The sequence below is a fragment of the Myiozetetes cayanensis genome, unplaced genomic scaffold, assembly GCF_022539395.1.
Source record: "Myiozetetes cayanensis isolate MyiCay16 unplaced genomic scaffold, myiCay2020 scf6-25, whole genome shotgun sequence".
NCBI classification, from domain to species: domain Eukaryota; kingdom Metazoa; phylum Chordata; class Aves; order Passeriformes; family Tyrannidae; genus Myiozetetes; species Myiozetetes cayanensis.
In genome coordinates this window covers 761,295-774,530 of record NW_026087853.1, presented here as the reverse complement: position 1 = coordinate 774,530, position 13,236 = coordinate 761,295, and the positions used below count along the sequence as shown (strand labels likewise).

The 13,236-nt window shown below is 47.7% G+C and overlaps 1 protein-coding gene across 1 annotated transcript; it reads right to left on the bottom strand.

Annotated features, from left to right (window-relative positions):
• Window positions 1-765: 765 nt before the first annotated feature.
• Window positions 766-13,227, bottom strand: L2HGDH (L-2-hydroxyglutarate dehydrogenase). The gene is made up of 10 exons (XM_050336131.1): window positions 13,151-13,227; window positions 12,424-12,539; window positions 11,259-11,410; window positions 9,968-10,099; window positions 9,570-9,732; window positions 8,999-9,033; window positions 7,835-8,002; window positions 6,193-6,350; window positions 4,604-4,735; window positions 766-2,990 (listed from the first exon to the last, which is right to left on the bottom strand). The coding sequence occupies exons 1-10, from the start codon at window positions 13,225-13,227 to the stop codon at window positions 2,795-2,797; spliced, it is 1,329 nt and encodes a 442-aa protein (XP_050192088.1). The 3' UTR covers window positions 766-2,794.
• Window positions 13,228-13,236: the final 9 nt, after the last annotated feature.

The following is a 13,236-nucleotide window of genomic DNA, read 5'->3' as shown; positions in this document are numbered from 1 at the left end:
CACAGAGGCAGCAACAGCTCCTTGTGCTCTGTGGCTCAACTTTCCTGCCCCACCGGAGCAACCCTGGGAGGTTCCCCAACAAAATACTTTATTTCTGGGGGAAAGACACTCGTTCCTCAAGCCCAAACTGGAAGGAGGAAGAAAAAGGCAATTCCCAGTGTGACCTCAGGATAATTGTGGTGTGATCCACTGACCTGCAGCTCCATGGGTCTGGGACTGCAAACTCTTCCCAGAGTCGCTGGTTTAGACAGGGAAGGAATTCCCGGCTGGGAGGGTGGGCAGGCCCTGGCACAGGTTGGGCAGAGAAGCTGTGGCTGCCCCTGGATCCCTGGAAGTGCCCAAGGCCAGGCTGGATGGGGCTTGGAGCAACCTTGGATAGTGGAAGGTGTCCCTGCCCGTGGCAGGGGGTGGAACAGGATGGTCTTTAAGGTCCCTTCCAACCCAAACCAGTCTGGAATTCCATGATTCTACGACACTTTTGGGGAACAAATTGAGTTTGTCCACCCATTTATTCAGAACGTCAGGAATTCCCACCCCACGTGCCACGACAGGCCCAGATCAGCCTCAAGACCAGTTCTGTCTAGTGAGGAAAAGCTGTGAGGTGTGAGAAGAACAGATAAGACAATTTAGGAAGACAAGTTTGGTCATGTGTCCCCCTCCTAAATAAAGTAATTCCTGTTATATAGAGCAATATCCTGCCTAATTCAGGGGAGAATTAGCAAATACCAGTGAAACTTTTCTCTGAGTCAGGAGAAACACACACAGTTTACAGCAGTTTAAAAAAAAAAGAACCCACCACGCTATTTTAATCATAATAGAGAAAGGCACATTTATAAAGTCATCAAAATGAATTAGACCCATTTGGAAAATAAATTAATACATTTTCACTCTTGGCGGGCAACAAGATTTATGCCTGAAACCCCATTATAATAATCTCTGAGGTAACTTTTTTTTAACAACGGTTTATAATTTTATCTCTTAAAAATACTTATATTTTCACAGAATGCTACATCAGGATTCATAATTTAAGTTTCAATTAAACTTTACCCCAAAATAACCATCACCTGAGAGGCAAAAAAAACCCCAAAAACACAGGGAAATGTGCTGACTTAAGGTTCCCCCTGGTATCTGTCTGCTTTACATTTTAATGTTCCTTATTCTGTTAATATGTGTCAGGGCCACACCTCATGTGGGAGGAAGTTGCTTTTGCAACCCTTTTGTGGGATTTACCGTGGGGAGGCAACACTCCTGGCAGGGAGGGAAGAGAGGATTGTTCCACGGGGAGGAGAGGAGTTTTACACATCCCTGTGGCCCTGGAGCATCTGGAATAACTGAACCTCTGCCTCCTGGGATTTGGGGCTCAGAACAGCGAGCAAAGCTTTGCTTTGAAGGGGTTGGAATTTCCAGCAGTCACTTTTCTGGGAAAGCAGATGTCACCAGGAGGAAAAACTTAAGAAAGAAAAAAGGCAGGTTAAGCCCTTTTTTTCCCTCAAATGTGTCTCAGCTCTGTGCAGTGAAACACCAGCCACACACCTGCCCTCCTGTGCCAAGACACCCTTCATGCTCAGAGTTCAGAAAATCACTTTTTAATAGAAAATACGTGTCAAATGGCCTGGTACAAACTGCCCACAACGGTCTGTGTCAGCCAACACCCTGTGAACTTCTGCTTTACAAGTGTCAGCAAGTACCTTGTCCCCGAGGCCACCAAATTCTGTGCAGGACACACCGAGATAACTCAGCTCAGGACCAAGATTATTTGACATCCTTCTCTCCACAGACTCTTCCAGGTGTGTCTCTGGTAAAAGATGAGTATCAGCAGAGTTCAGAAGAGTCACCAGCACTGTCTGAGCTCCCCCTGTGCCAGCCCTGTGGGAAGTGGGAAGCCTCCCTGACTCATTCATCCCTGTTTGGGCTCCCAGGGAAACAACATGACTCAATTAAGGCAGGTTTCTGGAGCTTCCCTCCCTTCACATTTGCTTCTGCAAAGACCATTTCCTCTGGATTGCTCAACAGCCTGCACTAAGATCAGCTGTCCTGCTGCATTACCAGCATTCAAAGGTAAAAAAAAAAAAACCAAACCCACTGAAGTAGTTTCTGATCAGTGCTGATTCCCAGCTGTAAATTAAATGAAAAATGACTGTTTATGTCCATATCTTCATTTTCAGCTCTATAACAAATTGAGGCAGTGAACAAATCAGCGTATCTGAATTGCACATCTAAACGGACTTGGGTTTGGTAATCCTTGCTAAGCTCATTTTTCTGTGAAATACTCCACATTCACGTCAAAGGCTCTGAACATTGTTTTCAATCTCTGATAAAGCCCTTAATTCCATATCAGTAGGAGCCTTAAGCAGGGCTTATCCTTCTATTCCATTACTTTCATGTAATCTAGAGGGCTGCAGACTCCAATTTAAACAGAATCAGACAGAAATCACCCAGAGAACCACCCCAGGCCTGGGGCTTTTCAGACCCACCAGTTCTCTGAGGAGTAAAAATATTTCAACCAGAGGTGTGGGAATAACGGGGATGATCCCACCACAGAGGGATTGTCTCTTCCTGCTCACACTGTGCTGCTCCTCAGGTGGACAAGCCTTCCTTGCGGGTGGCTGGACCTCCCTGGGCACCGCAGCTCCTTCGTTCCCGACGCCGGGAAGTGGCGGGCGAGGGAGAACATTCCAAACGCTGCTTTCCCGCTGGGCTGGGAAGCACCAGGTCTCCTGTTTGATCCGCATCCTTAAAAAGTCCCCTCAGTCCCACATCCCAGAGGGAAACCTCCCCCCCGCCTTCCCACCCCTCACAGCTCAAAGCGCGCCTTGGCCTCGTCGGCGATCATGGCGGCGATGGCGAGGGAGGAGGTGGCGGCGGGGGAAGGGGCGTTCCTGACGTGCAGGACTCGGCTCCCGAGGTCTCCGGTGCCTCCGTCGAACACAAAGTCATCCACCAGGTTGCCGTCGCTGTCCAGCGCCTGAGCTCTCACCCCCGAGGGGCCCCTGCAAAGCCAAGGAGCAGCTCAGGAAACGCTTCCCTGCTGCTGGGGGAGCCAGGAGAGCGATTCCCTCAGGAAGGGGGGCAGTGAGGAAAGCAGAGGGTGGAGCCTTTTAGGGGATTGAACACGCGTGAGGCAGAGCAGGGGATATCTCACAGTCACGGAATCACTGAGGTTGGAAAAGCCCTCCCAGCCCATGGATCCCCCTGTGCCCGATGCCCACCTTGTCCCCAGCCCAGAGCACTGAGTGCCACGGCCAGGCCTGCCTTGGACACCTCCAGGGCTGGGCACTCCAAACCTCCCTGGGCAGCCCCTGCCAGGGCCTGACCACCCTTGCCAGGGAGAAATCAGTGCCATAAAACCAGGGCAGGCAGCCAAGCAGAGGATCTTCCCTGTCCTTCCTGGCTGAGAAGTTACTCTCCCACACTGACACAAACACGTCCTTGTCTTTCCAAGAAGGAAACCCTTTGTTTTGAAACACCAAACCTTGTCAGACATGAATTTCATGCCCCTGGTGTGCTGCCAGACCTGGGTAACTCCTTCTCACCATGGCTGGGCTTTTCTTATTCTGTGTTTTCTCCCTGCAAATGTCTGGACAGTTAAACCCACCTCCATGTACTCAAATGCCTCCTCTTTCCTCACGAGCCTCTTCAGCCCCTCTGGCATTTCTAACTCCTCTGAATTAATTTCTCTCCCCACACAGCAAGAAACCAAATACAATTTTATTGAGATGACTAAACTAAGTCACTTCTCACTCAGTAGCAACTCACACTCTGGTTTCCCCTCTGAATTTCATGAATGTTTTGCTTTCTTTGTGAACTCAGATTATGTTCAGGCTACTGAATGTGTCACTAGGCTAAAAGAGGCCTTTTCTTCTTAGGGAATATGGCACAGGAGTTCATTTCAGGCTCTGGAGAGTGTAGGAAGTCACACAAATATCCATCAAACCTGCCTGTACACAAGAAAATACAATATAGAAGATTTTCTTGGACAAAGTGTCACAGGATGGTTTGGGTTAGAAGAGACCTTAAAGCCCATCCAGTGCCACCCCCTGCCATGGGCAGGGACACCTTCCCCTAGCCCAGGTTGCTCCAAGCCCTGTCCAACCTGACCTTGGACACTTCCAGGGATCCAGGGGCAGTCACAGCTCCTCTGGGCAACCTGTGCCAGGGCCTCCCTCCGCTATCAGCTGGGAATTCATTCCCAATATCCCATCTAACCCTGCCCTCTGGCAATGGGAAGCCATTCCCTGTGTCCTGTCCCTCCAGGCCCTTGGAAACAGTCTCTCTCCAACCTTTCCTGTCAGCTCCTTCAGGCACTGGAATGCCACAATTAGGTCACCCCAAAGCATCTCCTCTCCAGGCTGAACAATCCCAGTTGTCCCAGCCTTTCTCACAGCAGAGGTGATTGATTCATCCCAGTGATCATCCTGGGGCCTCCTCTGGACTCGCTCCAACAGCTCCATGTCCTTCCTGTGCTGGGACCTCCCGAGCTGGAGGCAGCTCTGAGCTTTGGTACCATATTTTGGTGCAGGAAGGGAGAAAGCCCAGGCCATGATTGCCCCTGTTAAAACAAGAGGTTCAACAAGGTGCTTCTGACAGGAAAAACTTCCTTTACCTGAGCACATCATGGGTGGTGACCTCCGGGATGAACCTCTGGAGCTGCTTCACCTGAGCACTGAGGGAACAGGCTCTGTACATCTCCCCCACGCCGTAGGACACGTTCCTGAGCACGAGCTTCCACAGCCCCCTGCAGGGAGAGGAAGCACTGCAGTCACAACAAACCTCCCCCCAAAATGCAGCCAGGACCAACCAACCCTGTCAGAGAAGGCAGCAAACGCAACTGCCCAGCGGGAATTCCCATTCCCAGCATATCAAGGATCCCATATGCTTTCTATCTGAGAAATGTGTTTGCCCTTCCCTGCTTCAACGGATCTTTTTTAACAGGGATGGAGCACTGCATTTACATTCTCTGGGAATGAACTCCGCACTCCAGTCCTGGGAATGTTCACAACCAGGTTGGACGGGGCTTGGAGCCACCTGGGCTGGTGGGAGGTGTCCCTGCCCATGGCAGGGGTGGAATGGGATGGGCTTTAAGGTCCCTTCCAAACCATTCTGTGATTCCATCATTCCTTCCTACATCCAGCATTTTTCTCTGGTCCAGTCAAATGCCAAGGGAAGGCAGAGATGACACTTGAGACTTTTTCTCCCAGTCATCCTGAAAAGTTCATTCCACTCCTAAACTCCTCAGCTTTCAGTCACTGGATCTTGCTGTGTCTTTGCAAACCTTGTTTGCTTGCTCTGCTTTCCTCAAGTCTTCCCCTATAAAATTCCATAGGCAAAGATGAAGGTGCTTCCAACCATTTACTGAATAAACTGAATTAAATGGATCTGTTTGACACAAAGTTCTTTTCCAGTGCCCTGACCTGTTTTTCAGCTTTTCCTTGGATCCTCCATAATATTTTCAGATTGTTTTTCAAGTCTAGTTTCCAAAATTGAGCACTTGATAATAACCATTCCTACAGATCACAGAATCCCAGAATGGTTTGGGTTGGAAGGGACCTCAAAGCTCATCCCATTCCACCCCCTGCCACGGGCAGGGACACCTTCCACCAGCCCAGGTTGCTCCAAGCCCTGTCCAACCTGGCCTTGGACACTTCCAGGGATCCAGGGGCAGCCACAGCTTCTCTGGGCAACCTGTGCCAGGGCCTGCCCCCCCTACCCAGCTGGGAATTCCTTCCCAATATCCCATCTAACCCTGCCCTCCGGCAGTGGGAAACCATTCCTTTTGTTCTGTTCCTCCATCCCTTCTCCAAAGTCCCTCTCCAGCTCTCTTGGAGCCACTTTAAGCACAGGAAAGGGCTCTGAAGTCTCCCTGGATCCTTCTCTTCTCTAGGCTGGACACCCCCAGCTCTCCCAGTCCCAAGAATCCTCTGCAGGTATTTTAATTACACTGTCTGAGCTGATTAAAATATTCCAGTGCACTGGACCAAAACCATTCCTGGAACAGCTCCACCAGCACCTTCTGATGAGCAGCCACATTCCCAGGCTGGCCGAGACATGTCCTGCCGGTTGATGAAAACTCAAACAGAAATCACACAAAGTCAAACGCCTTGGAAAGAATTCCACCCTTACCACCTTTAAAAACTCGGGGAAAGCAGGATATTTAACCAAGATCACCCAGCAGACAACAGGACAAAGCTTCACCTGTAGGTCACAGCATCGACAAAGTCTCCAGTGCTGAAGTCAAACAGGTTGTAGCCCTCTCTCTTGAAGGCCAGCACCGCGTTGGGTCCAAGCCAAACGCTGCCATCCATCCTGGGAGTGAAATGGAATCCCAGGAAGGGGAACCTGGGGTTGGGAACCTGCAGTGAGATACAGGAGTTATTGCAGCTGCCACAAAGGGTAAATTGACCATTTTAATTCCAACCACTGCGACCAAATTCGAGTCCCTGAGCCATGGAGTTGTCTCCTGCACTTGTTTTTCTGCTTGTGAATTGTGCAGTTGTAGCTCGGAATTAACTGGAAGGCTGAAGAGCAGGGCCAGGTAAGGCTGAATCTCAGGAGGAAAACAAACAACAGGGGGAAAAAATAAAAGTCCACGTGATTTCTCAGGATTTGCATCAACCCACAACAAACCCAAGGAGACACTAATGCTATTCACCAGCAGCAATTACTCTGCAATAAAAGGGACTGCACAGTATTAGGGAAACCTCACAGGTCTGTATTGCTCCAAACAAGCTGCACTCAGCAGGTCTGATTAATATTAATAAATATAATAATAAATATAACAACAATAATAATTATCATTATAAATAAACATCTGCAGTTTCCTTTTTTGTTCCAGTTCCTCCCTCCCAGCCCAAGACAGGATCCTGGGTGATTCCCAGGTGAGAAGAGGTTGGACAAACACCCAGTACCCAGAGTTCCACACTTTATTCCCAAAGATCCAGGCAAATTTAAGCTCATACTCAGAAAGGCAGTATTTCCATGGACTGCAGAAAATGCTGCCCCATTCTTGCTTTATAACTATCCTTTCTCTCTGGGATTCATCCCATTATTTGTCTATTTTAGATGGTAGAAGGGTTGTCCTTTTTCCTCCCATGTCTAATTTTTTATGACACAAAGCAAAGCTGATTAAAAAATGAGGCTGGGAGGCAAATATCTAAGTCAGGTATTAGTTAATAATTGGGTATTAATAACTGGTATTGGAACTGATATACAACTGATATATAACTGGCATTAATAAAATAATAATAAATAAATAAATAAGAAATTAAGAATTGGATATTAGCCCACAAGGTTAAACCCTTTGTTTCATCTCAGAATCATTTAGTTTGGAAGAGACCTCCAGTGTCCCCTGTGAACTTCCTTGGATCACAGTCAATCCTCTCGCCCAGATTATCAAAAATTACATTAAGCAGGACTGTTATAATTATTTAAATAACAACAAATTATTTAAATAATAAACAATTATTTACTGTTGTCTCTCACTGAGACTTTTGAATCCTGCCTAGAGATTTATTTTAGAACATAAAGAAAGGAGCCAGAGTTTTTCTGGACACGTGGCTGTTTCATTTTTTCCCCCTATTAAATAAAAGAATAAATAAATGAATAAATGAACCAAACCCCCAAACAAAACAAACCAACTGACAGTAACTCCCCACGTGGCACTTCTATGCATTTTCCTTACAAATTAACCCCAAAAATGCTGTTGTGTCATAAAACAGCCGAATCTCCATCCACGTGTTGTGCGTCCCTAACAGAAATAAACCTGGAATTTTACCCTGTTCCTGCAAGTTTAGCAGCTCTTGGATCCCCCAAGATTCCCAGTGCAGGGAACACGTACCGGGTAAATATTCCCTTTCACCAAATAGCTCTTCTCTGGTTTCAGCACCAGATAATCCCCCCGGAACGGGACAATCCTGGGCTCGGGGCTGCAGCCGCTGATCTCGGACAGGCGGTCGGAGTAAAGCCCCGCACAGGTCAGGATGTGCCCGCAGGAGATCTGCTCCCCCTTTGGAAAAGAACACACCAAAACAGGCCAAAATTCAGTATATCTGCTAAAAAACAAGCTCAGGGAACACCCCGACCAGGTCTATTTGGTTAAATGAGGCTGTTCTCTGATTTCACCCCCACAGGGTGGGAGCGGTAATGTTGCTTTCTCACGTCCAAAAATTCACAGAGAGTTGCTAAATATTTAAATACCTTATAATCTAATTAAGTAAAATCAAATCACAAACTATTACCTATTTATTTAGCTCACAGTATTTGTTTTTAAATACTATGGAGGGTTGGGGTTTTTTTTCAACTAAAAATATTTGCATCGAAAAATACAAGTATTTGGTGAAATAACAGATTTTGGAAGCTGTTTTATAAATGAAAAAGGAAAAACAGAAGTAAAAAAACCAACAGAACTAAATATATAAAATACTGGAAGGGGTTTTGAGGTTGGTTTTAGTCCAGATATTCTTCCTTGAAGGTGACAACCACATTTCCTGGGCAGCTCTGACTTGCAGGAACACCCCCTGTATATGCAGCTGTTTTACATCTGTTTTTACATCAGCTCGTGGCTTTCTCACGCTAAAATGACAATAAAATGATGCTAAACTCCTCCTTATCACTTTACAGATGCCAAAGCCCCAAAGCAAACAGGAAATTAGGTGTTTGTCACCAAATGGACAAGTCACAAAAGGAATCCTTGGAAGGACAGGGGTAAGACTGTGCAAATAAAGCAGATAAGGGACAGGTAAACACAAGTCAGGCAGCAGAAAAGTTACACTTAATTATTTTACATTATTATTGCCATAAAATCTGGAGATGCTCACTGTTAGGAACTGATTGCAGCTGTTTTATTGCAGCAGTGTTAGATGACAGTGATCATGTTAATGAGCAGCAGCTTTTTAACCACTTTTTGGAGATGATTAATCCACCAGGGCTTGAGAAAAAAAAAATCATAAGACAAGGAGAAGCAGCTTCCTGTAAGGAATTCAAACTTCTGCTTCGTTCTTACCTTTTTGTTCCTAACAATGACTGGGTACTTCAGTCCTGTAATAAAAATTGGACAAGAGAAGGAATTAATGGAACAAGTAACAGAACAAGCACCTTGTCACCAGGAGGGATTTTTCCTCTGGAATATCTTCAAGTTATGGAACAACTACTGTTGTCACAGCTGATGGTTTTGGACATAACCGTATTTATGAATCAATTTTTATTCTTCCATATGTGTGCCAGGACAGATCCAACCTGCCTTCCAGGCTAAGGAAAACTCGCTATCACAAGAACACACGTGCAAGATTCAGCTAAATCTGATTTTAATGGGAGAGAACAACCTTATTCCTCAATTTTACTGCTGTTTTCTTCCATCAGCTTGAAATGTTCCAGCTGAAGGGTGACCTGCTTGCAAATAAACCCCAAAGTGAGTTTGCTGAATACTCTCACTAACATAATGTCTGCCTTTTTTTCTCATCCCTAGGAGACAGAAAGGTTCAAAAAAGTCATTTCAGTTAAAACAAACGTGTTTTGAACGAAATATTTGGCAGGACTGTAGTAAATGGAGGGCAAAAAAGCTGCCCCTGCCTTACCATCCTCACTTCCTGAAGAGCTTTCTTTAGCCATCTCCATGTTTGTGACTTCAAAATCCGTCAGGATTGTCCCACCTGCTTCCTGGAAATCTTCAGCATAGGACTGGGCCACTTGTTTGTAATTCACAATGCCAGTGTACGGAGAATCGAGGGCCATCAGACCCTGCAATGGCATCAAAGACACGGGAGGAGGAGTGAAGGCTGGAATATTCCACCTGGAATAACGTGCACTGCCATGAGAGGGCAGCGCTGGGGTCTCCCCACTTGCTCAGCTGGATCTTGAACACGCAAAGGATGTTTTAATTAAGGAGCGGAGACAAAATGTTTACAGGATTTAAAAAAAAAAGATAAAAAAGGGTTCTTTTCACAAGCTGATTGGAGGTGTGGCAATTCCTCACCCTGCAGAAGGGCTCCTTGGCTTGGATCTCCTTTGCTCCGATGAGTTTCAGCCCCGGGACGTTGTTCTGCAGCCCCCTCTCGTACAGAGCCTTGAGCCTCGGGATCTCATCCCGTTCCACGGCCACAATCAGCTTGGGGAAAGGCAACAGGAATTGTGTAAATCAAGTAATTTGATATTATTGCTGAGAAAGAACTAATATATTATGGAGAGTGCAAAAACCAAATGTTAAGCTGTAGTTTTAAGTTACTATCAGTGGGTAATATTTGCTACAAGTGCCACAAGACTACAGATCTGAAGGGGGAAAGAAGAGAACGTGGATTTAAAGAGCCACTGGAGATGTTTCAAAAATAAATAAAACTGAACTTCACCCAAGATGCACAGATCTCAGTCTCAATAAGAGAATAAAGGTATGTTCTGGGGACCCCTGTCCCCAAGTGCCACATCCACAGGGCTTTGAAATCCCTGCAGGGATGGGGATCCACCACTGCCCTGGGCAGCTGTGCCAGGGCTGGACAGTCCTTTTCATGAAGGAATTTTTCCCAATATCCAATCTAAACTTCCTTTGCTGCAACGTGAGGATCATATGATCAGAAAAAGCAGCCTCATATAAAATGATGTAATTCAAAGTTATCCCTGAGGGCCAAGACCTTGGGGTTAGGAGAGACAATCCTATGGAAACAGCAGCCTAGTGACAGCTGAAGAGCCCTGAATGGAATTTTAGGAACAACTAGGAAAAGGATATGGGATAACAGAGAGAAATCTTATATTTCACTGCAAAAGTCCCGAGTCTGAGCACACCTGGAATGCTCTGCACAGCTCTGGTCCTTGCCTTGTATCCAAAACACACTGAACTAGGAATGGCTCAGAGCACAAACACAGGGCAGGGAGAGCCACGAAAAAGCTTCTCCAAGAGGAACGACAGCAGAGTAAGACTCAGCAGCTGGGAAGGAGGATTTTGGGGGAGGAGGGGATATTAAGTTATGTGCAACTTGGAGAGTGTGAGCCCAGAGCAGCAGTTCACCACCTCCTCCAGCACAGGGGCCACGGGGTGAAGCTTGTAGGAGCCAGTTCCAAAATGATGTCACTCCAGGTTGCTGATCTCTGGAAGTGCCCCTCAAAGGGTGCTCTGAGGCAAAGGATTTTAATGGGAAGACTCTTGGAAGAGAAATTCGTTGAGAGTTACCACAGACACTCATATTTTCAGGACAAGACCACGACCAGGCTTATGCTGCACATCACACAGCCTCAGCTTCCAAAGGTGAGGTGAGAACAGACAGGAATTCCTGTACCTTCCCACACTGTCTGTATGGAATTCCCTTCTGGTCACAGTACTGGTAGCAGAGGGCTGCACCCTGCACACACAGCTTGGCCTTCAGGGAGCCAGGGGTGTAGTAAATCCCGCTGTGGATCACACCACTGTTGTGGCCACTCTGGTGGTGAGCTAAAGAGAGAGGAAAACACGTTATTAAAACACATTTGTTCATACTTAACCACTTCACCTGTCCTGAAAAGCAGGTTATTTGAGGCCCTGACTTAAATCAGAGATGCTCAAATGAGTAACTGCACAGCAAACACAATGAATTCCTCCCTTGGTCTCTAAAGGTTAGAGAAACACTGACACAGCACGACCTGGTTAATGATAATTCATCCCATTTTACAATGAGTTGGATCAACAGGGACAAAACCCCCCCAAAAAACACAAGTTTTTCTTCCAAGAGCAAAAGACAAAATAAAATAAATAAGATAAAAATATTTTACATGCTAAGATTAATTTTGAGAAATCTGATTTTTAAAATGAAATGTATCCATCCCCTGGGGTTCCTTCAGCTCCCTGCAGGACCTGCCCTTGCCCTTCTACAACCTGCACTGCTCCTTACTCTGGTTGATCACCCTCCTTGTCCTCTCTCCTGACATTCCTGCACTGCTGGAGCCTCAGCAGTCAGACCTGCAGCTCTCAGACAGTCAACATTAAGGATTTTTTAACCTAAAGTCTGACATTAAGTTGAAAGTCTGAGTTGAAGTCCCAGCAGTGAAGCAGAGACTGCTGAAAACTCTGCTTTTCCACTGAAGGATGTGTCCCTGGGAGCAGAGTAGAAGGAATTTTTTGTTAGGGTAAAGCCAGTGGTGCCAGGGAATGAAGATGCTGGTCCCAAGGGGAGAATCATCACGGAATCCCAGAGTGGTTTGGGTTGGGAGGGATCTTACAGCCCACCTCGTTCTACCCCCTGCCACGGGCAGGGACACCTTCCACCAGCCCAGGCTGCTCCAAGCCCCGTCCAACCTGGCCTGGGACACTTCCAGGGATGGGACATCCATCACCCGCTTCAGCGCCGAGGGCTCTCCCACAGCTCCCACCCAAAAGCCGAGCCCTCCACAGGGAAAACCCCGAGGTTTTGGCAGCGCGTGCTTCGGCACAGCCCCTGGAAAGGCCCGGCCACCTCACCCGCTCCGTACCCAGCTCCTGCTCCTTCTCCAGCACGGCGAAGGACAGCGAGGGGTGCCGCTGGATGAGCTCCCGCGCTGCCGCCAGCCCCACGATCCCGGCGCCCACCACCACCACGTCAAAGGTGCTGCCAAAGGGGACACCGGCACCGCCGTCAGGGCGGCGGGAGAGGGATGGGAAAAGGGACGGGGGAGAGGGGAAAGGGGGGAGAGGGGATACAGGGATGCAGGGAACATTGGGGACAGGGGATACAGGGAATTGAAGGGATATGGGGAATACAGAGGATAGGGGAAAAGGATACGGAGTAGGGGATGGGAGAAAAGGGGAAGAGGATGGATATAGGGGATAGGGGATATAGGGGACAGGGATATAGGAAATATACAAGATACAGGGAATAGAGGAGAGCAGGGGACAGGGAAAAAGGATAGAGAGTGGGGAATGGGAGACAAGATAGGAAAAGGGGGAGAGGATAGAAAGAGGGGATAGGAATAGGGAAATGGGATAGAGGATACAGAGGATGGGGAATATAGGGAATAGGGTGAGCAGAGAAAGGATATAGGAGAGGATATAGGAGAGGAAGGGGAGAAGGGATATATATAGGAGATAGGGGAAGGCGATATCGGCGAGAGAAGTGAGGGGAGAGGGGAAGCGGAAAGGGAAAAGGAAACAGATCCGGGAACTGGATAGCGGGGCAGGACGCGGTCCGGGGCGGGCCCGCCCCGCTGCCCCCGCTCTCACCTCGCGGCCCGGCTGTGGAGCCGCCACAGCGCCGCAGCCCCGCCCGGGCCCGCGCGGCCCCTCAGCGCCAGCGCCATCTTGGGGGC